The sequence below is a fragment of the Hippopotamus amphibius genome, chromosome 4 (assembly GCF_030028045.1).
Source record: "Hippopotamus amphibius kiboko isolate mHipAmp2 chromosome 4, mHipAmp2.hap2, whole genome shotgun sequence".
Classification (NCBI taxonomy): Eukaryota; Metazoa; Chordata; class Mammalia; order Artiodactyla; family Hippopotamidae; genus Hippopotamus; species Hippopotamus amphibius.
In genome coordinates this window covers 16,455,843-16,479,829 of record NC_080189.1, presented here as the reverse complement: position 1 = coordinate 16,479,829, position 23,987 = coordinate 16,455,843, and the positions used below count along the sequence as shown (strand labels likewise).

The 23,987-nt window shown below is 44.6% G+C and overlaps 1 protein-coding gene across 1 annotated transcript in view; it reads right to left on the bottom strand.

The window, feature by feature from the left end:
- CREB3L2 (cAMP responsive element binding protein 3 like 2) overlaps positions 1–23,987 on the bottom strand; it is a 111,883-nt gene that overhangs the window by 11,233 nt on the left and 76,663 nt on the right. The window contains exons 3-8 of the mRNA XM_057733076.1: positions 17,843–18,018; positions 16,148–16,235; positions 12,113–12,297; positions 9,614–9,760; positions 8,585–8,643; positions 7,185–7,253 (exon numbers count right to left, since the gene is read on the bottom strand). Coding sequence (XP_057589059.1) covers positions 7,185–7,253; positions 8,585–8,643; positions 9,614–9,760; positions 12,113–12,297; positions 16,148–16,235; positions 17,843–18,018 — 724 coding nt within the window. The remainder of the gene's footprint in view (positions 1–7,184; positions 7,254–8,584; positions 8,644–9,613; positions 9,761–12,112; positions 12,298–16,147; positions 16,236–17,842; positions 18,019–23,987) is intronic.

The following is a 23,987-nucleotide window of genomic DNA, read 5'->3' as shown; positions in this document are numbered from 1 at the left end:
TCCTTTATTACTGTATTTTAAATCATCAGTGATCATGGCTAATTATGGCTTAATGAATTCTTGGGCTTCCGGGAGCAAGGTCTTAATTTAGAGAGACGTTGATCTGGGCCAAGGGATTTTTCACAATTTGTTAAATCAGAGTGTCCAACACTCGATTGAAAATGTGAATTTTGTCCTGTGCTGAGATGTAAAAATAAACTTTACGGCTGTCCTCACACAGCTCCTAGTAAAAGAGCAGTCGAAGGCAGCTGCCAGCCTTGCCCAAAATAAAGCATCACCCTGTATCTTGGGAGGCGTATCAAAGGAAATTGGGCAAAACATTCAAAAGTAGCCGAGAGGGTGAGACACAATCTTACAAAAACTGGGAAATGCATCAACAGCCTCATGTGTTTTCTTGTATTTGGTTTAATTCTGTTTTCTTCTGTTTCCGTTATTTAAGAGAAACAGCAGAGGTGGGTGGGGGGAGCAAGAAAGAACGAGCTAGTGATACAGTTACTGCATCTTATACTTTGAACATTCTAGTACCTAATTTCCTACTGGAGTCAGGAACTAGAACGCAAGGAGAAGAGTAAACTGGTGGTTCCCAATTACCTGCTGTGACAAGAGCTTCAAATCAGGTCCTCTCTATAAACACGCTTTCCATCAAATCCTGTAACACACCTTACTCAGAAATGCAAGTAGCTCGGCTATGTGTGTGTGCACACATTTGTGTGTGTAAGTAAACCACTCTCTGGGCAAATCAGCCTCCCACAGGGATGAAGGAAATTTTTTTTTACATCCTTATGGAACTACTTAGAGCAGTAAGTTCTAAATTCCAAATCATGAACCATTTGTGGGTTGTGAAAACAATTGGGGTGTGACTGGTATATTTTTCAATGAAACATAATCAAATAGAACACAATATTTGAGGGCAACACACATAATAAATAAGTATTCATTTGTGAAAACATTTATATTAGTTATATATATGATGTAAACGTACATGTGGTATGTCTGCGTTGCTACATATGTAAAATGATGTAATCAAAAAAGTCTAAGTGCTGGGACTTCCTTGGTGGGGCAGTGGTTAAGAATCCGCCTGCCAATGTAGGGGATACGGGTTCGATCCCTGGTCTGGGAAGATCCCACATGCTGCGGAGCAACTAAGCCCATGCATCACAACAAAAGAAGCCACCACAATGAAAAGCCCATGCACAGCAACGAAGAGTAGCCCCTGCTCTCTGCAACCAGAGAAAGCCCGTGTGCAGTAATGAAGATCCAACATAGACAAAAAAAGAAAAAAAAAAGTCTAAGTGCTATTTACCTAGAGCACACATGCAAAAACATGGTATGAGTGAACATTAGGTCACTTCATGATGGAAGAAGCGGGCATCCATGTCCTTCAGAAGCAAAATCCCCCCAAGTCCCTCCCCACCCACCCCAGTCTTCTAGAATCAGTGTCAAAGATCCGAGTGTTAGCAGGGAGGTGTTAAAAAGCTGAAACACTACCTCAAAGTCCTCAGGTGGACGGTGGGGAGGCGGTATGATATGATGTGAGTAATAATGCAAACCATTGCCTAACAATATTTAAGGAGACTTGTGAACTACCTCAAAGACTTTTAAATACTAAAGTGCAAACTCTTATACAAAAGATAATCACATTCTGCTGAAATCCTACACTTTGAATAAATACTCACTGATTTATGATCTTTTACTTAAGTTTTGAGGGTTGTTCGTGGGGCTAAATATTTAAAAATACAAATTGTCGGGACTTCCCTGGTGGCACAATGGTTAAGAATCCACCTGCCAATGCAGGGAACATGGGTTCAAGCCCTGGTCCGAGAAGATTCCCACATGCCGTGGAGCAATTAAGGCCATGCACCACAACTACTGAGTCCACGTGCCACAACCACTGAAGCCCGCACGCTCTAGGGCTCCTGTGCCTCAGCTGAGAAGCCATCGCAATAAGAAGCCTGTGCACTGCAATGAAGAGTAGCCCCCACTCAAGTCTCCTTTCTCTTGCTGTGTAATTGCCACATTACAAGGAGGCTTATTTTTCAGGGACCAGAGGGCACTTCTGAAATATTCTATCACCTACCTGCCCAGGAACACACAAAAAAGATAGTTCTAGAATGTTTTCTGGGGCTGAGGAATGTCTAACTTTACCATAAATTCATACTAAAATGCCTTTCTAAACTCCCTGGGAACTCAGTCTAGTATCCAAGAAACCCTTGAAGTCTGTAATGTTTTCAACTGAAAAGAAAGCTTATACTCTTCACACCACCAGAAGTTAGAGATAATGGAGAAACGAAAAGTGATTTAAACCAAGATAATGACCTACAGAGGGTCATTCCTGGACCTGGGTCACTCATCAGCACTCTAACGGCTTCTCTGCACAGCAGGGGAGTGGGACCAGCCAGTCACGATCGGTCGAAGGGAAGAGAAGACTTCACATGTGGAAGACCACACACATGGAAGACCACAATAGTGCAGAGGGAGAGAGACACAACTGGTGCAAATGGACGCGGCTGTGCGGCTAAACAAACAAATGAGGAGAGGCAGAACACAGCCAAAGGCCCGTGGGCTTGGCCGGGAAGACCTCCATCAGGAACGGTATGTAGATGTTAAAGAACGAGAAAAGTAGAGGTAGACAGAGAGGAGGACTACAGCGAAGAGGAAAGTCAGAGGGAAACTAAGGAATTCTTGTTTCTGATAACAACACAGACACTCGCCAGGACAAGCACATCCTTTACTTCTGTGAGGTCCAGGGAAAGGGTGCCAATGAGGCCCACATCCCATATCATATGTCCTAAGGTTTCTCCTCACCCCACCCACCCCAAGCCAGGCAACCACTGCCCGTGGGTACCCCCAACACCTGCTCCCTCGAGCTCCCTCCAAGGCCGAGTTAGAGCTCCAGACAGACACATTGCCTTGGTTCTGCTGACTCCTCATCCCATAGGGAGGGGTGTGGCTAGGGGAAGGCCTGAGCAGGGCCCCCTAAAACACAGATCCCAAGCTGGGCCCTCTTGTTCGGATCTACGGTTGGCCCCGTACTGGGAAAGGCAGCAGTCCTTGAAGAGAGAGCACAACAGCGGCAAACGAGACCAGCTAAGGACCAGTCGAAAAAGTAAGTGGCTGAGTTCTAGTTCCCGTCCTACCTCTAAATGTTTGGGTGAGTTTCACCTCATCAGCCCTCAGCTTCCGCTTAGCAGTGATTAGCAGTTAAATGAGACGATCTCTAAAGTGCATTTCAAGTCTAAGCTCCTATGAGGCTACAAATCAGGGTCGGAGGAGAGGGACTGTGGCTCACAGCCCTACAGACATTCGAGGGCAAAATTAGAAATGAATGGATGGAGCTTGGGATTGCCATATATACATTAGTAATATGAAAAAAAATATCAAATTGTACACTTTAAATATATGCAGTTTATCTCAATATGTCAATTGTATCTCAATAAAAGTTCTTAAAAAATAAATAAATGCTATTAATGCAAAAAACGAAAGAAAAAGAAAAAGAAAAAAAAGAAATGAATGGAGCAAACTGAGCCAAAAATACCTAAAACGAATGGGCTGGCAGTATACGTGCATCACTTGAGCAGAAGAAAAGGCTATAAAGTGGGGGAAAGACAGGGTCTCTCGGGAAAGAGACATGCAGCTTAGAGACGAATGATACGCAAGGAAGGCCAGAAGGACCCTCCGGCACCACATGCGGCCTCGCCTGGACTTTGTAAGCGCAGATGTATTTCCTGATTGAGCACAGGAAGAAGGGCCCCCTGGGAAACCGTCTTGCTCTCAGCTCACACATTTCCTGGTGGCACGCGATTAGCGGATCGCCTTAGCAAAGAAGTGTGAAGGGGCCTTTCCACTGCTTCGGCTGCTCTGAGGCTCCTCGGGTAAGGCTGCAGAAGTCTCCTCTCCTGTCCCCATCCTCTTCCAGCTTCCTGAGCTCAGGTAAAAGAGCCTTTCTTGCCTGGAACCCAACAGTATGCTAAGTGGCTGCTGCTGAGGCCAGTACTAACTGAAAAAATTGAGGATGGATTTGGAATCTGAGCCCTCGCTCTCATCTGAATAGATAGAAGGTCCCTTGTGGGCTGGAGCACAGAAGTGGTAAAACGTAAAGAGGTGTAATTTTTCTTTATTTTGGGGCCTGCTTGTCTTTCCTGCCACATCATGCCAAATGAAACAGTGGCACCCAAGGTCTCCCACGCCACCTCTGGTGACCCAAGATCCTGTCCACTTCTCACAGCCATCTCTACCTCTGCCTAGCTACCACCAAAGAACGATAATACAAGAAGCATGAACGAGACATAAACACAGGTGTGTGTTCACTGAGCCCCACCCTGTACTTAGTTCAAACACTGGGTCCACTCACACCGTGTGATGCATACAGTGCCCGAAAGTCTCCCCTTATCACAGGCCCCAAACATCAACTCCTCCTGACTGGTTTGGGGCAGGAGATTGCCACGGTTCACGTTACAGTCACTCTAGCTAGTGTGGTGTCCTCTGGGCAAGGGGAGGCCCTTGGCAGGAACAGAAGGAGAAGGGAGAAGAGGATGTAGGGGGCAAGGAATGCCCTTCCCTGTGTGAACTAGAGCAGCTCTGCTTTTATTCCCTGACGTCTCAAACCAAAACATATGAAAAGCTGCTGGACAGAGAGATTAGGACCGTAGGTGCTCCCTCATCAGGCTACCTGTGGGGAGATTACCGATTAATCAGTCACTAACCATTTCCACCATAAAGGGTTGTCTCCCAGGAGAGGTAAGTTTGGAAGAAGGAGGAGATGACACAGGGCCTCTGGGGGAGCCACAGTGGAGACTTCTGACAGTCAAGGGACAGAGCAGAGCACCACTAGCACGAGATAGACTGCTTTCTCAGCTGAGGTTCCAGCAGGCTGGATGGCAGGAAAAGCTTCCACAGTCAGTGAAAAAGACAGAAGGAAAAGCACCATTGGCTCTCAGGGAAGAACGCCAGATACGCTGACCCCAAGCTCAAATACACACAAGTTCCCATAAAGCATACTGTATAATAACCGACACCATGTTAAAATAGCCGCGGCCATTATTTTAAAAGATAAAAACAGTTGGCAAAACACGGATTGTTGTTACATAGAATCAGATGCACTTCATGCTCCTCAGGTGACAGATCTTTATCAAAATCTGAAAGACAGAGGATTCTGTAGAAATATATTTACTGATATGAAAATATATACCCAGTGTTTTTTTGTCAAGTGGAAAAGGTTCTTAACAGAAGAGGTTGTACAATATACATACATACATATAAAATATTCCAAAGTGTAAACATCTCTCTGGGTGAAAAGATGGATTTTTTTTTTCTTTTTTAACTGTATTTTCTCATTTTTTTCTACCATGGGCATATACTACACGTGTGGGGTTTTTTCTTTTTTAAGTTTGAAAAACACGATACAGCAGTGTCAGCCTGGAGAAGGGAGGAGAGGCCCTTCCCCAGGAAAGGAGGCAGGGAGTCCTCTTCACACCCAACCAGTGCTCTTTGCGCCTCTGCTGCCCCCGTGTGGCCACAGGGAGACATGACACCCAGAACCCCCCAGACAAGATCCAACCTGGACCAAATTCCAAGGTTATCTTGGATGGATTTTTTTTCACCAATTCCTGGGCTGGGTTTGTCCCACCCATGAACACTGGGCTTCTGAAGCAGCAAGTGCTAGAATGGTGGTGGGAACACCACTGGCTCAGGATGCCAACAAGATGGTTACAGACTCTGGTGGGGGTTCAGGACCCAGAGAACCATCCTGGCAGAAGTGAAGGTGGAGATAAGAAGGGATGAAGCCTCAGGAGACTAATGGCCAAAGGCAACCATGAAACCAGAACCCTGAAGTGGTTCTGGAAACCAGTTCCTTTGCCTCGGGGGATGAAGGTGATACCACACGGAGCTGGTGCCATTTACTTACTTCTGTTGTTTGTCTGCAGAGCACTAGAGGTGACTGTCCTTAACCTGCTACATGAGCACACGTTCCCAGAAACGCTGAGGGAGACCCAGTGGGACCACAATGCCCACTTTTCCTACTGATGGTATTTTTAACTTATGACTCAATTAGCCTGCTGTTTGAGCAACAGACCATGAAGATTTAGGAAATGGGAGCCAAATTTCATGTTATTATCCAAAGACATGCAAATAGATTTCCCCTGATCCCTTGACATCTGCAAAATTGTTCCTAGGCATTAGTGCTAAGCCTTAAAATGATGAGTTAAAATTTTGCTTACCGAAAAGCCAACTTTTCTCTGCTTACGTTGTCAGATCTATAACAACTAAGGGCAACAGGATCCGTTGACTAATGAACACTTTAATTTTCAAAGCATAGGCAGGTTCCATGTGCGTGCACATACACACACACAAACACACACACACACACTCACACACATGATGAAACTCCCCAGCGCCATTTCTCAGCCCTATACCTTAACCTCTCTCTCTTGTGTGTGACCCCGGGGAAAGCTCAGTATGCTTCTCCTACATCGAGGGTCCAGGACCAGATTGCCTGCCTTCAAATGCAGCTCTAGCATTTGCTATGTGACCTTGGACAAATCACCTAACCTTTCTAAGTCTCAGGACCTCCTTTATATAATGGGGACAGTGATAGGACCAGCCACTGGGCCATTAAAAGGGTAAATCGATTAATATCTATAAAGTGCTGCAAACAATACCTGGCACAGGAGGTAGTAGATGAACTGTCCTATAGTTATTTTTCAAAATGGGCTTAAAATTAATTAATTAACTTAAAAACAATCATTAAAAAAACAAACTTGGTTTCCTCTCCATTTTTTTTTTTACTGACAAACATCATTCATTACTCAAATTGGGTGATAACTAAGTGGCCAGGCCTTCCTTGTCCTCCTCTAAAGTCTGATGTCATTTTCAGGAGAATCAGACTCATGGACCTTATTCTCCTCCAAGCCCCCTCCTTAACCCTCTCATCACAGCCCTTGTCAGAATCAGCCTCTTCATCAATCCCATGTATTTTAGGAAAAGTAAAGAACATGCATGCATGTGTGTGTGTGTGTGTGTGTGTATGCACGGCAGGAACAGGTGGATGAAGCGTGGCCGTCCTGAGCATCCTGGCACAACTATTCTTTTAACGGCATCTCCTCCCCTCTCCTCCCAGCTCTAGCTTTGGATCTGCCCCTCTTTCCCCACCTTCCATCAGGCAGCCTCACTCCAGGGACCCTCACCTGTTGGTGTTCTCCAGAACCTCCACCTTCTTCCGAAGCTCCAAGTTCTCAGTTGAACAAGACTCCACCCTACAGAGAAGAGAGAGAGAAAAAAAAAAACAACCTTAGTTTTCTCAGGGGTGCAAACACTAAGCCAGGATCTAGGATGGAGGCAGGTGGGGTTCCAAGAAAAAAGACAGGGAAGCAGCTTCTCTAGGGAGGTGAGAGAGAGCTTGGTCAACCTGAGTTGGGGAAAAGGGTGAGGAGGCAAAAGGAAAAAAGAGAGAGAGATTTGAGTAACAAATGCCTCAATAAAGGAAAATAAATAGAGATGGTACAAATATAAACTTCTTTTAGTGTGTTCCAACCTTGATTTCTCTCAACTCTTCCCTATGGCTCTGAATGTCCATCACACTTCTCCCTCTATACTACGGGGTCTGGATGCTATTGGCTGTACTCCTGGCCTGAAGGACTGTCAGGAAGCCAAGGGGGCTTGGGGCAGAGGGGAGAGAGAAGGACAAGAACCCAGGACCTCAAGACAGGGAATCCAGCTGCTGGAGCAGGCATGCCTCAAAGAGGCAATAAAGAGATTTTCATCGAAACATCCTGACCCTGGATACCTATAGTCAATAACACACAGAGTGGGACCGCTTAATACTCTATCACCAACACCTAAATCAGGAGGTAGAAACACTGACTTTCAGTAGGAACTTCAAGACCCAGCCAGGATCCACCAACCACTCCTCCAGCCAGATACACATAAAGATTCATTTCTAGGTCCGGGGACTCATCCCTATCTTAAAACGATACAGTTTGTCAGATGGGAACGATTTTCTAGGGCTAACACAAAACTGTATTTAATTTACGTTTTTCTAACAGCCCTCCTGATATTCCAGGCTATTCAGAAGAGCAAAAGGTGCCTTCAAGTGTTTCTGTGAAAAGTCACTCACCTATCACACAAATTACAGCGACAGAAAATAAAGCACACCAACCTGCCTTACTTACTTCATCCCGTTGCTTTCTCTAGGGTGCGAGGGAGTGTGGCCAAGGGACCTGATTACTTAGCCCTGCTCCTTTCTGCCGAAACAGCGCCTCTCCTCTGAGGAGTCCAGGAATGTGCGTGAAGGTTAGCATTTGTACATATCTGAAAGGAAGCCTTCAAGGACTTAAGGATCCTTGGTGGGAAACCGCGCGGTACAAATGCCTACTAAGATTGTCCTTTCTATTTCCTGCCAGACTTACAAGCTTTCCCTTCTAAAAACCACTAGGTGGCAGGCAAAACACAGCTGATAAACCAACAGCCTTTGCTGGTGGCCAGACCAAGAAACTGAACCCCCGTCTCCTGGAAAGCAGGGGCCTCACCCTCACATTCCTCTACTTGAATTGCTCAATACACACAACCAGTTTGGCAGGAGGCTTACTTTTTCTCCAAGCTGTCCATGTATTCTTTCTTCTTCCTCCTACTTTCCTGGGCAGAAATCTGTAACGGAAGGGGGTAAAAAGGAATTATGTTCCAGCTGCATCCATAAACCGGTAAAGGAATGACAGGAGGCCGTGAGCACAGAAACCACAAAAGCCCTGCTCACTTTTGTGGCCACTTTCCAGTTGTGGAACCTGCTGGTGCATCTACTAATCACCTTTTCTGTCCTCCCTGGTTTCAACCGGGCGATGGTCTCATCTACTTTCCAACAAACTAGGCTCCCAGTGAGAAGGACAGCGGTCCAGGAGTCAGACCAGAACATGCAGGTCATGAACTATCCGTACGGTCTTAGATAAATGATTGCAAGTCTGTGGATCTAGTTGGCTCAGCTATAATACATAACGTAAGCCAGTTGGGGTTAGTCATATAAAAACCCCTGGTGGTTCTGCACGTGGATAAGGAATTATAATTCTAAACTTTTTCCTTCTTCCTCTCTTTGCCCCCTCCCTCCTGCTCTGCCCACACCCCAACCATGCCCCAGGGCCTCTGCATTCCTGATTCCCACTGCAGGAGCCTAGGAATAGGAGACTGCTGGACCCAGGTATACAACAGTGGTCTGCAGAATTTTTTATCAAAAACCCCTATCAAGAAAAAAAATTAAGCAAGCACCCATAATATATTTATTTTTACTTATTTATAAATTATATACATGCCTATTAGAGCGAAATATTGTGTATACCATAAAGCAGACACTTTAAAGGCTGAGGTTTTTTCATAATGTAAATGGGAGTTCTAATACTTTCTTCCCACCCCTGAGTGGGTCATCTTGGGCATCACAGAGCGTGCACACCCAATCTGGAGGCCCACTGACCAGAACATGGATAGGGAGGTCTGAGGGAAGACAGGGGCAAGCCTTGGTCCCCACCAGGGGATGGGCCGGTACTGGCCACCAGGAAGGGAGGAGAGGCACACTGGCTCGGTTCTGCTCACGGTCTCTGCTCACAAAAGTGGCTGGATCTGAAGGGCTCACCTTATTCTTGATTTTTCTCCGGATTTTCTTCAGGGCCTTCTCCTCCGATTTTGTCAGGGGCAACTTGGTGGGGATGGGATAGCCTTCGGCGATCAGAGTCCTCTTCTCCTCCTCTGTCAGGACCAAGGGGCCTGATCCCTGCAGCTTCTGTGCAGACCAAGGAGCAGAAAAGGGTCAAAGAGGAGAAGCTGGGCACACCTCCGGAGGGGTGAGGAGGGTCTGTTATGATGTCTTGCAAACAGCTAAGGGAAAAGGATGCCCATCTGTTTTAGTGAGAAACAGGCACTTTGAGTGGAAGCAAAAATAGAGAAGACACTTGTGTGAGTGTTAAAACCCAAGGATTATAGTTTCAGGGAATGCGTAAAGAAACCTCCGCGCATTATTTCCCAGAAAGTACCCCGCTGGCTAAAACATGTAAATTAAAAGATAGAATTCCTTTCCCACATCCCTAGAGATTCCTGTTCTTGGAGTGATGAAGGATTCACTTGGAGCTCTGTTTGTGGAAAGTTTTATTGTTCTCCTGAAAATGCCATTTTGCGAGATGCTCTCTATATACTAGGAGCCACTTCTTGACCTCCACTTCCAGCTAAGGGGCCAAGGCTCCCAGGGACACACCTGCAGGCATGTTCCACGTAAGTGGCTGGTCAGCACAGTCCCAGACTGTCCATCATCAGTGGAGATGAGAACTGTCGCTCATCTCATTTCACCCATATTAGGACAATGTGTCTATAATTAGTCAAATAAATGGAGTACCTACTGCAATATCAGCTCCATGTTAAATGCACAGAAGCATCAAAATGAACTCTGGGGACTTCTCTGGTGGTACAGTGGTTAAGAATCCTCCTGCCAGAGCAGGGGGGCACAGGTTCAAGCCCTGGTCTGGGAAGATCCCACATGCCGCAGAGCAACTAAGCTACCGTGCGCCAAAACTACTGAGCCTGTGTGCTGCAACTACTGAAGCCATTGTGCCTGGAGCCCATGCTCTACAGTAAGAGAAGCCACCACGAGAAGACTGTGCACCACAATGAAGAGTAGATCCCGCTCACCCCAACTAGAGAAAGCCCAAACACAGCAACAAAGACCCAACACAGACAATAAATACAATACAATACAATACAATACAATACAATACAATACAATAAACCCTGTCTCTTAAGTAGCTAATGATCCAGACCGAGACTGAATTGAAGCACTTGAAAGAATGAGAGCCATTAAATGCTAGACTCTAATATTCACTCAAAGTGCATTAAAAATATGAAGAAAGAGAACACTTATGTGAGTCTGTGTGATAAGGGAAGGCTTAGGGTAGCAAATAAGCCTTGCACTGGGCCTCCTGAAAGAAAGGGGGTGATTTACACAGAGGAGGGTGTTCCAACAAAAGGCAGCATTGTGAAAGGTAACTGAAGAAGCCAATCTGCCTGGAAGGGGTGAGGAGTTCTTGCCGGAGCAGCGGGTTGGGCACGTAGGAGGGTGCTGGTACCCAGCAGAGGCATGAGGGCTTGATGCCAACAGATAATAGGGAAACACAACACGGATGTTGAGCCCAGGTATGCTATGGGGAGGAATTCCTCCATGATTGTGTGGAATGGACTGGTCGTGGTAGCACCCACAGATGCATGGGATGAACTCTGTTTCAGTAATCAAAGGAGGGAAAGGTTAGAGGTGAGAAGGTAAAGATGGAGTGCAAGGAGTTAATGCCGTGGCCCTCGGTAATAGTGATATATAAGAAAGTGGCCACAGATCTAGAACTTGCTGAGTTTCTGACACAGACTGAATTCAAATTTTCGAAATTATGTGAATTAATACATGATTCTTCTAAGATTTTGTAAATATCTCATTTCATTCAGATTTGCTCTATGTGATATTACAAATTCAATAAGGTTGACTATAATTTTTAAATCCTCCTAGAAATCAATTGATTTCAGAACAATGAGAAGTTAGTTATCTGTTCCTAACTTTTATTTGGAAAATTTATATACGTGACGGATGAATGATGACTCATGATTTCTACCCCGAGTCACTGGGTTAAGAGTTGTACCACAGACAAAAAGGGTTAAACTATATTTTTGAGCTTTAGACATTAAAGTGTTTAATCTCAGAGCAACTTTTCAGTTCACCAAAGATTGCTTATTTTAAAAAGTAAATGATTTCCTATCATAGGTCATAAAGACCGCCTAAACTGATGGTCAATATTTGTGATATAATTTCGAGAGGAATAACAACACATTTTTATCCCTCATGTTTATAGCTATAAAAAATACACACAGGAATAAAAACCGGAAGCATGCACAGGAAAGGAAGAGACTGTGTTAGCAGGAGGAGATCATGGACAGTTCTTAGCAAATGTTCTTTAGGACTGTCATTCCCCTGCTTCAGCAGTCAGACCTGAAACTTCCTACAGGAATAAAGGCCAAGTGGCTGCGAATGGCACCCACGCTGGGCGAAGCCCCAAGGGACAGAGGAGGGGGACCCGGCTGCAGGGACTCGGGGGACGCTCACGTGAGGCGCAGTGAGGAGCGGGGAGCTGGCGAGCGCCGAGGGGGCCCTCGCGGGGGCCCTGGCGGGGCTGTGGGTCTGCGGCAGGCCGAGGGGGTGCAGGCGCGGGCTGGGGCTCAGGCTGCCCTCCGAGTCGCTGCTGTGGCTGCTGGGAGGGGTGGGCGGTAGGTGCAGGTGGTCCACGGAGGCTAAGGGGAGAAGAATGGATTGCATCCATCAGGGAGCAACGAAGCAGCACTTGGGGGCAGTTAAACATCTCAACATTCCTACAGCCGGCGCTCAGGACAGCCAAACGAAAGAATGAGGAACCTCTGCAGAGGGATATGGACAGGGCTCCAAGATGTGCTATCATCAAGGCTAAATTTTCAGAGTGTTTCTTTCAAAAAATGTGGTAGGTTGAATTATTGGGTTCCAACTCTGCAGCCCTTGATAGGACCTCATAGCAAGTGCTCTCGGCTTGACTTTCGGGCTTTATTTTGGATACATTTTTGGATTGGATTTTTGAGTTTTACTTTGGTAAATGGGGGTTTCAGTAAATGTGACATTATTGTGTGCTGGTCTCAGCCTATAGAGGAGGGGACTAAATCAAGGTGCAAAACAGTGTATAAAGTAGCCCTCCTTTTCTATGGAAAAGGAAAGAAAGAGAACACAGCCTCCTATTTGCTTGTCTCTGCATAAAGAAACTCTGGAAAATATATAAGAAACTAATAAAGTTATGATGTAATGGGGGCAGGGGAAATTACGGAGGTAGGGACAGTGCTGGCATAACTTTCCTCTGTTCATTTCATATCGTTTCCACAGTTTGACTTGTAAACCACGTTAAGGTATTAGGATCTTTTCTTTCTTTCTTTTTTTTTTTTTTTAATAGCAAAAGCAGGGAGCCCATGAGGGTTTGAGAAAAGCTCATTTGTTTCTGGAGGAATGTGTACGGTAGGACCCACAGGCCAGATGCCAGGCATTCTTGACTCAGATAATACCCCATCCATCTGTGGATAGACAGGTAGGCACTGCAAGATAAATTGTGGGAGGGGGTGTCTCCCGCAAAGTCCTCCAGCATCTAAGCATCCTTCACCTCTCCTCAGGGAGACACCCACACACTCTGCCGGGGCCTTTGAGCCTTAGTCGGTGCCAATCATGCATCTCCAGGGCAGCAGGGATGGGTTCCCGAGGGAAGAATCCACTCTGCGTTCAACCTGACAAACGAGCTCTGGGGTCTCACTCTTTCTCTGACCTGCACGTCTTCACTTTGTGCTGAAATACCTTGACAGCCTGCCACTGTTACGGAGCCAAAGAACATGACCTTGGGTAAGCCTTTCACTCCACACCCCTCCTGGGGCCCCTGGGACAACACATCCCTGAGTGCGGTGGCTCTGAACTGGACAAGCAGCCTGGGGGGCCTCATAGACACCTGGACTTGCTTGGCCGTGGAAAGGACTCCGTCTCCTGCCTGATGTGGTGTGAATGGGAAGAGCCTTTCTGAGACACAGCTACTCACCTAAGAAAAAGGACCCCCCACAGCTGCCTTTGGAGGTGACAAGCTGCCGCCAGTCGCTCTCTCGCCCACTGAAACACCTGAATATCCTAGGGTAACCACACGTGATGTCTCTCTCTGCCACCCCCCTTGCCACCACCCCGTTCACAGCACACATTTTTTTCTCTCTCTCTCTCTTACCCTAACCCTCTCTTTTCTCTTTCTAACATACTGCTTTCCACTAGATGCTTCTCTGCCGAAGAGTTCCCGGGTTTTTTAGAGTCCATGGGCACTCTTAAAGCTAAAGAAGATTCTAAAACAATCCTATACATCCCCATTGCCAACTCTTCTGCCCACACTTCCAGGCAGCTAAAGAGGGTAGGTGTGCGCCTTAAATGTGTGCTCACCTAGAAAGAAGCCTGAGAGTGTTAACCAAGGTTTTCTCAATGCCATGACGACCCTACGGCCCTCTGTGGTGTCAGATGAGTTAAGTAAGGAAGCGGGCGACTAGGCTGGCTCCAGGGCTCTGGCGGCCCTATGTAGGCAAACCAAAATCTAAGCCTGTAAACACTTCAAGGTTACCAGACTGAAACCTAAGGACAACCAGTCACAAACAGCCAAGCAGGCTTTAAGTTATAGCCAATCAATAGTTTCCTTACTTTGCTTCCACCTTTTCTTTACAAAAGTCTCCCCCCAGCTCCTGTCGGTGGAACCTTCTAACCGGTTTGGCGCTGCAAAGTCTAATTAATTTTTGCTCAAATAAGCTCTTAAATTTTTAAATTTTTTTAGAGTTTACCTTTTAATAATGTTTATCCTTTAACCATGGTAAACAAACAAACAAGCAAACCAAAACCAAACCAAAACAAAACCCAGGAGCAGACAAATCTAATAGGGGCTCCTGTCGTCTGCCATGCTGAGCTGTTAGTCTGGAGAACTAGCCAAGAATACTAGAGATCATTTGTCCCTTTCACTGGGCACAGTCCAAATTATTCTAATACTTTTCTCCTTTCCAAGCAGAAGGAGCTCCACAAAAGAATGCAAATGGCATGGCAGGAAAAGTGAAGCAAACTCGAATCTCCTCTTACCTACTTATTAAGATCTACTGCCCTGGCCACAGGTGCAGTATCAGATTTCTAAATATCACTTGAAATGTTGCTCTTGGGTTACCTACCGACAGGCCTGGGGACAACCAGCTACTTTGCCCAGAAGCCCCACTGCATTCAAGGATATTGAATTTCCTCCCCTCTGTTTATCTAGGATAATGAGGAAGGACAGCCATTTACTTTACCCTTGAAACTTTTCTCCTCCAGTGATCCCAGATTCTGAACCCACTAAGGGATTCACTGGTACAGTTATGACATTTTCTGAAGCATATTGCAACTTAGATTTAAGAAGCAAGATGTATTTGATAGTTGTAACCAGTGTCACAAAAATGAAAGGAATTACTTTGGAGCAATACATAAAGCTGAAACGCACTAAAATGTGTATCACTCAGTGAAAAGAAATATTGTCTCAATATGGATTTTAGTCAGTATTTCTAATTTTAAAAATGGAATCCTTTCTTTACTGATGATAAAGGTAAATGCCAAGCTTGATTAAACGGTCACGGATCAAATCCTGAGTATCTTTCTGGTGGAATGAAGGTAGCCTTTGTTTCCGTGAGCACTGTTCCTGTGTAACACCTGCACATTACGTCCCCACTGCAGCACAGATACCCTTCCATGACCAGTGCATATACTAATTTCCTATTTGTTGTCGACACCGAGGAGCCGTCCTTCTAACCTTGTGCCAAAAGTATAAGTAAAAAGGGAGGGGGGGACATGTCTGAAGGCGCAGAATTAAGAGCAGGATCTGTGCAAAGTATCTCAGTAAAAATGGCAGAGACAGCTTCCTAGACTCCGGGAGACTTAAGGGTTTGTGTTCAGGATTCCTAACTATGGGCTTCATATGGGGACAAGAAAAAGACTGACACAGAGAAAGAAGAAAGTGAGAGTGTGGTACCCCCACGTATGACACTACTTAATTCCAAATGGATGGCAAGAAGCCCAGAGGGATGCAGAACAGAGGAGCCTCCTTGCAACTACTGTCATCTGAAATCAACATTTGAAAACACTGAATTGGTCAGACAGATAAACCGTGAATTCATTTCACTAAGGGTTTCAACTAGAGCTGTTGTAAGTAGGCCAGGTGCCGTTGTGGATTTGTGCCTATGTGCGCCTCCTGATCATCGCTCCAGGGCAGGGAGCTAGGTTTTATTTCCAGGACGGCTTGAGGGCAGGGGTTCCCTTGTTCCCTCGTCAGCACCCAAGTCACAGCAGTCTATAAACATGTTGAAAAGTCACCCTGGCTTGGAGTAAAGGTTAAAGATTTAGTTGGAAATTAAGTATACATATACGTGGGAAAATAAAATTTAGCTTTCAAAGCCTGTATTTAGAATCAAGAACAGAGCTATTTCGTAAAGCAAGCTCTGCCTTTGGTACAATCAACCCCAGCCCTGTCTCCCACATTCCCCGTGTCCCTAGACGGTGCACCCACATCTGTTACCCCGAAGGAGAGCATAAACAGACCTTCCTTAGGAGAGAAGTTTAGGAACTGATCCACTTCGTGAGGCTCCAGCTTAATCTTAGGAATAACAGTCTGGCACGAGGAATCAACCTAAAGCAAGAATTTCAAACACAGTTTTCAAAAATTAATAACAAATCTGAAGGAACACCTGGGGAGCTCTTTGTCGACTGTGTCTTCCCCCAAGGGCAGCCCTGCTTCTCTGGGGCTGGTGAGGCCCAGCTGAGCACAGGCTGCTTCTTGGACAGGGAGGTGTTTTAGTCCTTAACCTTTCCTTCATTGCCCAACCTGGCAGTACAAGTGATGCAACCCTCAGAATTCTAAAATTAAGAACCCAGGGCTTGGGAGTTCCCTGGTGGTCCAGTGGTTAGGACTTGGTGCTTTCACTGCTGTGGCCCGGGTTCAATTCCTGGTTGGGGAACTGAGATCCTGCAAGCCTCACAACACAGCCAAAAAAAAAAAAAAAAATCCAGGGCTCCCTTATCAGTGCTTTCTGTCTATTGTTTTTATGGTGCTGTAAAAGCCTTTTATCACAAAATAGCCTGGTACATTTTTAAGGGTGATGGCCTCCAGCAGGGTGTCCTGCTGTAGGAACTGTGTGAACCCAGCTGCATCCATTCTCTCCAGGTTCCTGACAACTGACAACATCTAACCATGAAACACTGAGTACAGGAAGGAGGAAAGGTATCTGGCCCATGCATGGGGAGCAAGACCGTAACCATGGCCTTTCTTAGTGACATGCTTAAAAATGAAAAGAACTAAAATCTTATGAAGCAAGGAGACTAACGTAGTCTGATAAACAGACCCAGGTAGCTATTGATTGAGAAGGGAATTCTAGAGGGTAGCGCAGAGGTGCTCTGTCCACAATCCCGCATCTTCCACACAGATGGGAGGTAAAGAGCGCCAGGAGTGAGTATGCAGCGAAGCTTTGGTGGCCCCACCGCTGCTGTGTTACCTTTTCCTGAATAGGTGGACCACTATGTCTAGCTCAGAGAGGATCTGACTTAAAGAATGTCAGTGGAGTCATTGTTTTAACCCGTGGCTTTGAATTTAAGGAAAGCTAGGACTGGATTCCAGTATCTTGAAGAAGATGTACAAGTATCACTCTGGCCCATCACCAGACATTGAAATACCCAAAGAGAAGGTAGAATAAAACTAAATCCTACTTGCTGCAAGCATGGAACTGAGCAAGGAAGAAACTCCCGATTTCTTATGTTTTCCATGGGTAATACAATAGGAATTGGTAGGTGGGAGATCCCTGAATTAAGTCAGGGCAACTTAGCACTGCACTAGGAGAGTAAAGTATTACGCGGAACTAGCATCCCTATCGCCACGGCACAGTAAGCCATGGGTCACATCATCATCATAACCACTCCCTTTCCACTGGCTCAAAGATCAACTCCAGGGAGAATTTTTCCCCGTGGATATCTTTAAAATTTTGTAACAGCAATCATAGAAAAAATGAAATGAGACTTGCTACCCATTTTTCTGGACAATGCCTTTAAAGGAAGTAATATAATCAGCGCTGATGAATATATCCTTGATATATACATAAATACATTTTTACATACATACATATATATTTATGTATCTTTAAACATTCACAACCACTTGCTCCAAAAAGGTTAATTGCCTTATTAGAGAATGAAGATCTGTATCTTTTGATCCAAACTGTTTATATGGAGGAAAAATGAGTATACCCCAGTGTTCATTTCCAGAGGAGGTTCCTCCTTTTCAAAAGGGGTGGAGATGGCGGTGATGGTCAGAGTGACAGAGGGAACAAGTCCTGAGGGAGGCTCATCCGTGATTGGCTCTGTCTTGATGGTTGTTGATGGAAAGTCTGTAGACAGGTACCATTTCTCACTCTCCAATTCATCTATGGGAAAAAGACAAGCACACGTGTGAATCTGTTCAGGGCATCAGGTATAAGTAAAACAAATGATCACTGGCTTTTCTCCTCCCAAAAAAAAAAAAGCTCCAGCAAAGAATTATTGAGAGTAGAATAAAAGGAAGTGAAAGGAAGGTGTGACAGAGGAGATAAATGGATGAAGAAGTGAATGGCAAATTAAGAATCTATACTTGCATTCGCTTGAGTGTAAGGATGCCTAAAGCAACTCTGGAAGGACACATATAAGAGAAAGAAACTAGGCTCCCTGGGCAGAGCAGGAAGGAGACTGGGTGGATGTGGAATAGGAGAGGAGGGAGAATTTCAATGTGTAGCGTTTTATACTTTTTGGTTTTAAAACTAATTAATATATTATCCATCCATCAATCAATCAATCAATCAATGCATTTAAAAATAAGAAGGAAAGAGGCGAATAGTTGACAACTAGGATCTCAGGAGACGGGACCAAAGACAATGGTTAGAATTAGAAGGTCTTTATCCTCCCCAGTGGATGGTTATTTGTTTTTGTTTTTTCTAATTCTCACTCTCCATCAGTGGTCCTGCTCTGCTTCCCTACAGCCCCACTTACACCTTACACTTGACCTAGACTTCCAGAACTCTACTGAGCCCTCTAGGAAACTTCAGAGTTTGTAACAAACATCTACCCCTTGCTGCAATGAACGAAATGCTCATCCAGGGAAAAGGGCAGCATCTTGCCAAGTCTGGTCTCAGCTTGCCTCTGGCTTTTGTCATGATCACAGGCCTGGGGATGGCAACAGAGCAACAGACAGAAGCACCTCTATCACTCAGTGACACTCTGGGAGCCTGCACGGCACCCTGCATTTCTGAGTTACTGCAGAGCGGGTACCTCAGCATAGCCCTGGGAAAGGAGGCAGGAGGGCAGCAAGGAGGCTGCAAACAGGTGCAGAACAAGAGAAAGCAAGTCAGAGAGTCCCAAAGTCAGCATTCCTCACCTGTTTCCAGTTTTACTAAAACGAGACTAATATAAAGCAAAGACATGCTCCCTTGCTTTATAAAATGCTTAAACATACACACACACACACACACACACACACCCCAGGTGCTTTGTGAACTATTACTGTACGGGGAGCAAAGTCATTCACATTACGAATTATTTTACACTCAATAATTGGCTTCAAGTTTTCTAATGAAAAGGTACACGAACATCACTCAGAACTGTCAGAAGGGCAGTGGATGAGTGGGCACCGAAGCTAAAAACTAAAGTTCGCAATTATTAAGGCTGCATTTTATAAGCAACTTCCTTCAAACACAGGAAAGGTTAGATTCACATGCACCAAGGAAAATAATTTTCCCCGAAATCCAATTTATAATTGACTTGATTAATTATTCCAGTCCCACTGTATTTGCTGAGGTAAAATAAAGACAGGCAAGACTTGGGTTGGTTGAAGGTGTTTTGCTTGCAGAGCTGGTTCTGTGGGGCTGTGAGTGCTATGGGTGATGGAGGATTTCCATCCCTCCCGAGGTGTGCACCACATCCTGGCCGTGCGGCAGGGGCAGGAAACAAAGGGCCTTTTAAAGGCAGCCACAGGATGGAGACCACACTGTGCTTAAAGCAGAATCCTGCTGGCCAGATGGGCGCCCCAGCTCAGCTTGGGGAAACAACGGGCTGAGGAGCCAAATGAAGTATCTGGCGCCGCTCCCAGGAGGAGCTGAGGAGTGAGAAGTCTCTGTCACCTGCAAGGAGGACACACTTAGGACAGATGTGGGGAGGGGTTGGAGAGACAGAGAGAGCATAGATCACACTTTCTCCACTCAGCAACGATGTGTTCATACCTCTGCCTTGTCAACACTTACAGCCTGTCCACACTGAGCACTGTTCCTCCCTAGCAGAGACTGGGAGAGAGACAGTAAGATGAAAAATAACTTCAGTATATATTAAAATTAACAGTTAAGGAGGCATCCCTGAGAAAAAGGCACATGCAATCACCAGGAAATGGGGAGATAAGGCCACGTCCCATGGCTGTGCAGTTATGATTACTGTGATGAGACGTAATTCACAAGGCACAAAAGAAAAGGCAAAAATAAATACAAAAAGCGAATGCGAAATGACAAGCAAGATGAAGACAGGTAATGAAATCAGTTCTTCCAATCTAGCTAAGCCATTCTCAAAGCTCACACATTCATAAATTGGTCAAGATAGTTTATATTCTTAATGCTCAGTGTCCTACACCCCTACTTTTTAAAATTTATATAAACATAACCTTTGCTGTATCAGAGATGGAGACTGAAGGACAAATGATGATACATGACCTATGAACCAAAACTTCCCCTGAACTTTCCAAGAGAGAAGCCCAAGGAAGCTGCCTCCTCCCCTGAGCCTTCTGGGGACAAACAAGTGGGGTTGCCTTCATGCTTCCACTTCTTTACAGCAATTTATTACTCTACCTTGAAAGATGTTTATTGAATTAGGAAGAAGTTTAAGGCCAGCAACCTCAGATATGTCATTTTACAGATGAGGAAATGAACATGCAGGTCTAAATCACACAGCACATGAGTGGCAGAAACCAGATCTCACGATCCATTAAAGACACAACTAAACATGTAGATGAAGACGTGTGTACAAATCTGCTCCCTGCGGCACTATTTATCATCACGAAACACTGAACATAACCGGAAGAGTAAAAAGGAAGGGCAGAGTGAATGAATTACGGTACATCCACACCATGGAAAGATTATGGAGCCAGTAATGTTACATGTTAAAGCCTTTTTAATAACAAGGCAAAGATTTATGATAGATTATTAAGAAAAAAATTGATATAAATTTATGTATTGATACTATTAATGAAGAAATTGATAGGAAAAAAAAAAAGACTGAAAGGAAATATGCCAAAATAGTAAAAATAGCTCTGGAGAATAATTCAGAACATGAGCGACCTTTTTTCCCTAATTTTGTACTACTTCTAAAGTTCCTGTGCTGGGAATATATTGTCCCTGGGTGACTACACATGGACCTGGCCTGCCCTGTCTGCTCTGCTTTGTTTTATGATGGTAATTATTAGATAGAAGCCATAGTGGGTCAGGGGGCCCATTCAGAGTCCCTTGACTTAACAAGAGCCCATTAGTACCTTAATACATGTTATAAATTGCATAATTGGCCCCAGTTCTTCATTTGTGCCTCTATCCATGTCCTCGCCATGTAATTTTGCAGAGCTCTCCCACCGGGGACTAATCCCCACGCTGGGACTGGCCACATGACTTGCTTTGGCCAAAAGGATGTCAGCTTCCTAACACAAGTAGAGTCTTGAAATGCACTTGCACAACTGGGCTCATGCACATGTACCTCTGCCATCACAGTGAGGAGGACAATCTACTGATCCCAGAAGGAGGACAGACACACAAAACAGAGTTCCCCCAGATAAGCCTGGCCACAATCAGCCAACTCTCAGCCTTAGACATGTAAGCGAATGCAGCTGAACCCAGCAAAATCACTCAGCTGCCCACCCCCCCCCCCACCCCGCACCTCCACACCTAGATCAGTCGACCTCCAGCCAAGGCACAGGCATGGAGCTATAATAATAAAGGATTGTTATCAAAGCTAATGAGTTTCAGGGACAGTCTGTTATGCAGGAATACAGCTGGCTGATACAACACAGCTGAATGTATATACAAGAAATTAAATCCATTACATCAGAACCTATGGCAACAACATAGCTGCACCCGGTTCCCATAATAATTCCTCTAAACCATCAACTGTGAACAATAATCAATAAATATTTGTAGACTGATTCAATCTACCAGCTATATCATAAAATAAATGACTTCAGATGAAGGTCATCCAGTAAGAAGTTTGCTGAGAACATTCCAGCGGCAGTTGAAATCAGAGAAAAGAGCTTCCATTCTGAACTGCTAGGTGTTGGCTTATACCCTGTCCATCAATGGAAATAAATATCAAGTCAGAGAAAACAAAATGACAAGTGTAACCTCTGAGGTACAGGGTTGACAAAGGATAAAGTGAAAGGGAATCAGTAGAATATGTATTATAATTTTTCCACATGACCTTATTTTTGTAGTTTTATTTCATTGGCAAAAGACCAGTAAAGCACCATGGCTTAGAACTTAGATGGTTGAGTTACTGGTAAAACTACGAAAACAAGACTCAGTACACACTCTATACACCCTCCAATTTTTAAAACTTGAAGCTCAAATATTGAGTGACATTTTTTTCCCAAGTTGTGTCTATAAGCCTTTTAAGTTTCATTTCAGAAGGAAAACACCACTCAGTAAGGTCAGTACTGCACTGTGGGGAGGAAGAAGCACAACCGACATATCATCCGATTTTATTCAAACAGCTTCCTATCAAAGGTCAAACTCAACCGGCAAACTTCCTCGGCATCACCACTTAGCTGTCAGCAAGAAAATAAAAACAAACCACTGTCTCGTGGTGATGAGTCCTTCATATCCAAGGACAAAATGGAGCAGCTATGAGCAATGGGGCCAGATGCCGGGATTACCAAGACAGCAGCTAAAAACCCCACAAGCCAAAGCCAACACAGAGGCAACACCAAAATGCAGGTCCTCAAATCATTTCCATACGGGCTGCATAAGTAATTGCACTGAATAGACACTGATTCCTGGGAAGCGGAAAAAAGAGATTAAAGTGGCAGTGTCTTTATAAATGTGTGTGCGATTTATATATATATATATATATATATATATATACACACACACACACACACACACACACATATACATATATATACATGGTGTGTCTGTGTATTCTTTTTTTTTTTATTGAGATACAGTTAACATACAATAAACTGCATATATTTAGAGCATACAATTTGGTATCCCAATCTCCCAATTCATTCCCCCCCAACCCTCCCCACTTTCCCCACTTGGTGTCCATATGTTTGTTCTCTACATCTGTGTCTCTATTTCCACCCTGCAAGCCGGTTGATTTGTACCATTTTTCTATAGTCCGCACATATGTGTTAATATACGGTATTTGTTTTTCTCTTTCTGACTCACTTCACTCTGTATGACAGTCTCCAAGTTCATCCATGTCTCTAGAAATGTCCCAGTTTCCTTGCTTTTTATATACATATATATACATGGTGTGTCTGTATATTCTTAAAAAGAGAAATCACATAGGGCAAATGCCACTTGTATGATATACACATGTACCCATTAGCTATTTATATAATATGTCTAAAGTAAAAAGAGAATTTGTATAAGTTAAATAAGTATGCCTCATCTAACACCTTCAGTATTTGATAACTGTGTTTGCCCTTTGAAATTTTTCAAAGGAGTTGGCGACTCTTGACTGATTTTTGATGTAAACATCTCAAGGGAAAATGCTAAGGCTGGGTTCTGGAGACTGGGAAAGGGGCATGAATACAGTTGAATGTGTCAGAATCATATAAAGCTGCAGCCCACTGCATGTTAGACAGAAGGTAGGCACCTGCCCACCCAGGGTCTCCTCCCTGAGCGCCTTGACTCTGAAATCACCTCCAGTCGTGAGTGGCATGAAGAAGTGTTGAAAAAAGGAAAAATAGCCAACATTTAACTGTGAGTGTTTACTACGTGCTAATAAGCATTGTTCTAAGTGCTTTAGATATATATTAATTGATTTAATCCTAAGAGTGACCCTGGAAGGCATGTATTACAATTCCCTCATTTTATAGACAAGGACACTAAGAGGTTAACTCCCTCACCCTACGTTACCCAGCTGGTATACAGCCAACCTGGGATTCACACCCAGGCAAACCAGCCCCACAGCCCATGCTCTTGGCGCCTCTAGCATACTGCTTTGCAAGTGATCAATGGTGAAACAGACCTCTATCCAAAAGTGAATATTCTTCAAATAATGTTATTTTGAGCCCACAATCAGCCACTACGAAAGGTGCAATATTGGTTCTTTCTATACTTCTCACCTTTGTTTATATGGACTCCAAATCCAGGGTTGCTGAGGTGAAGAA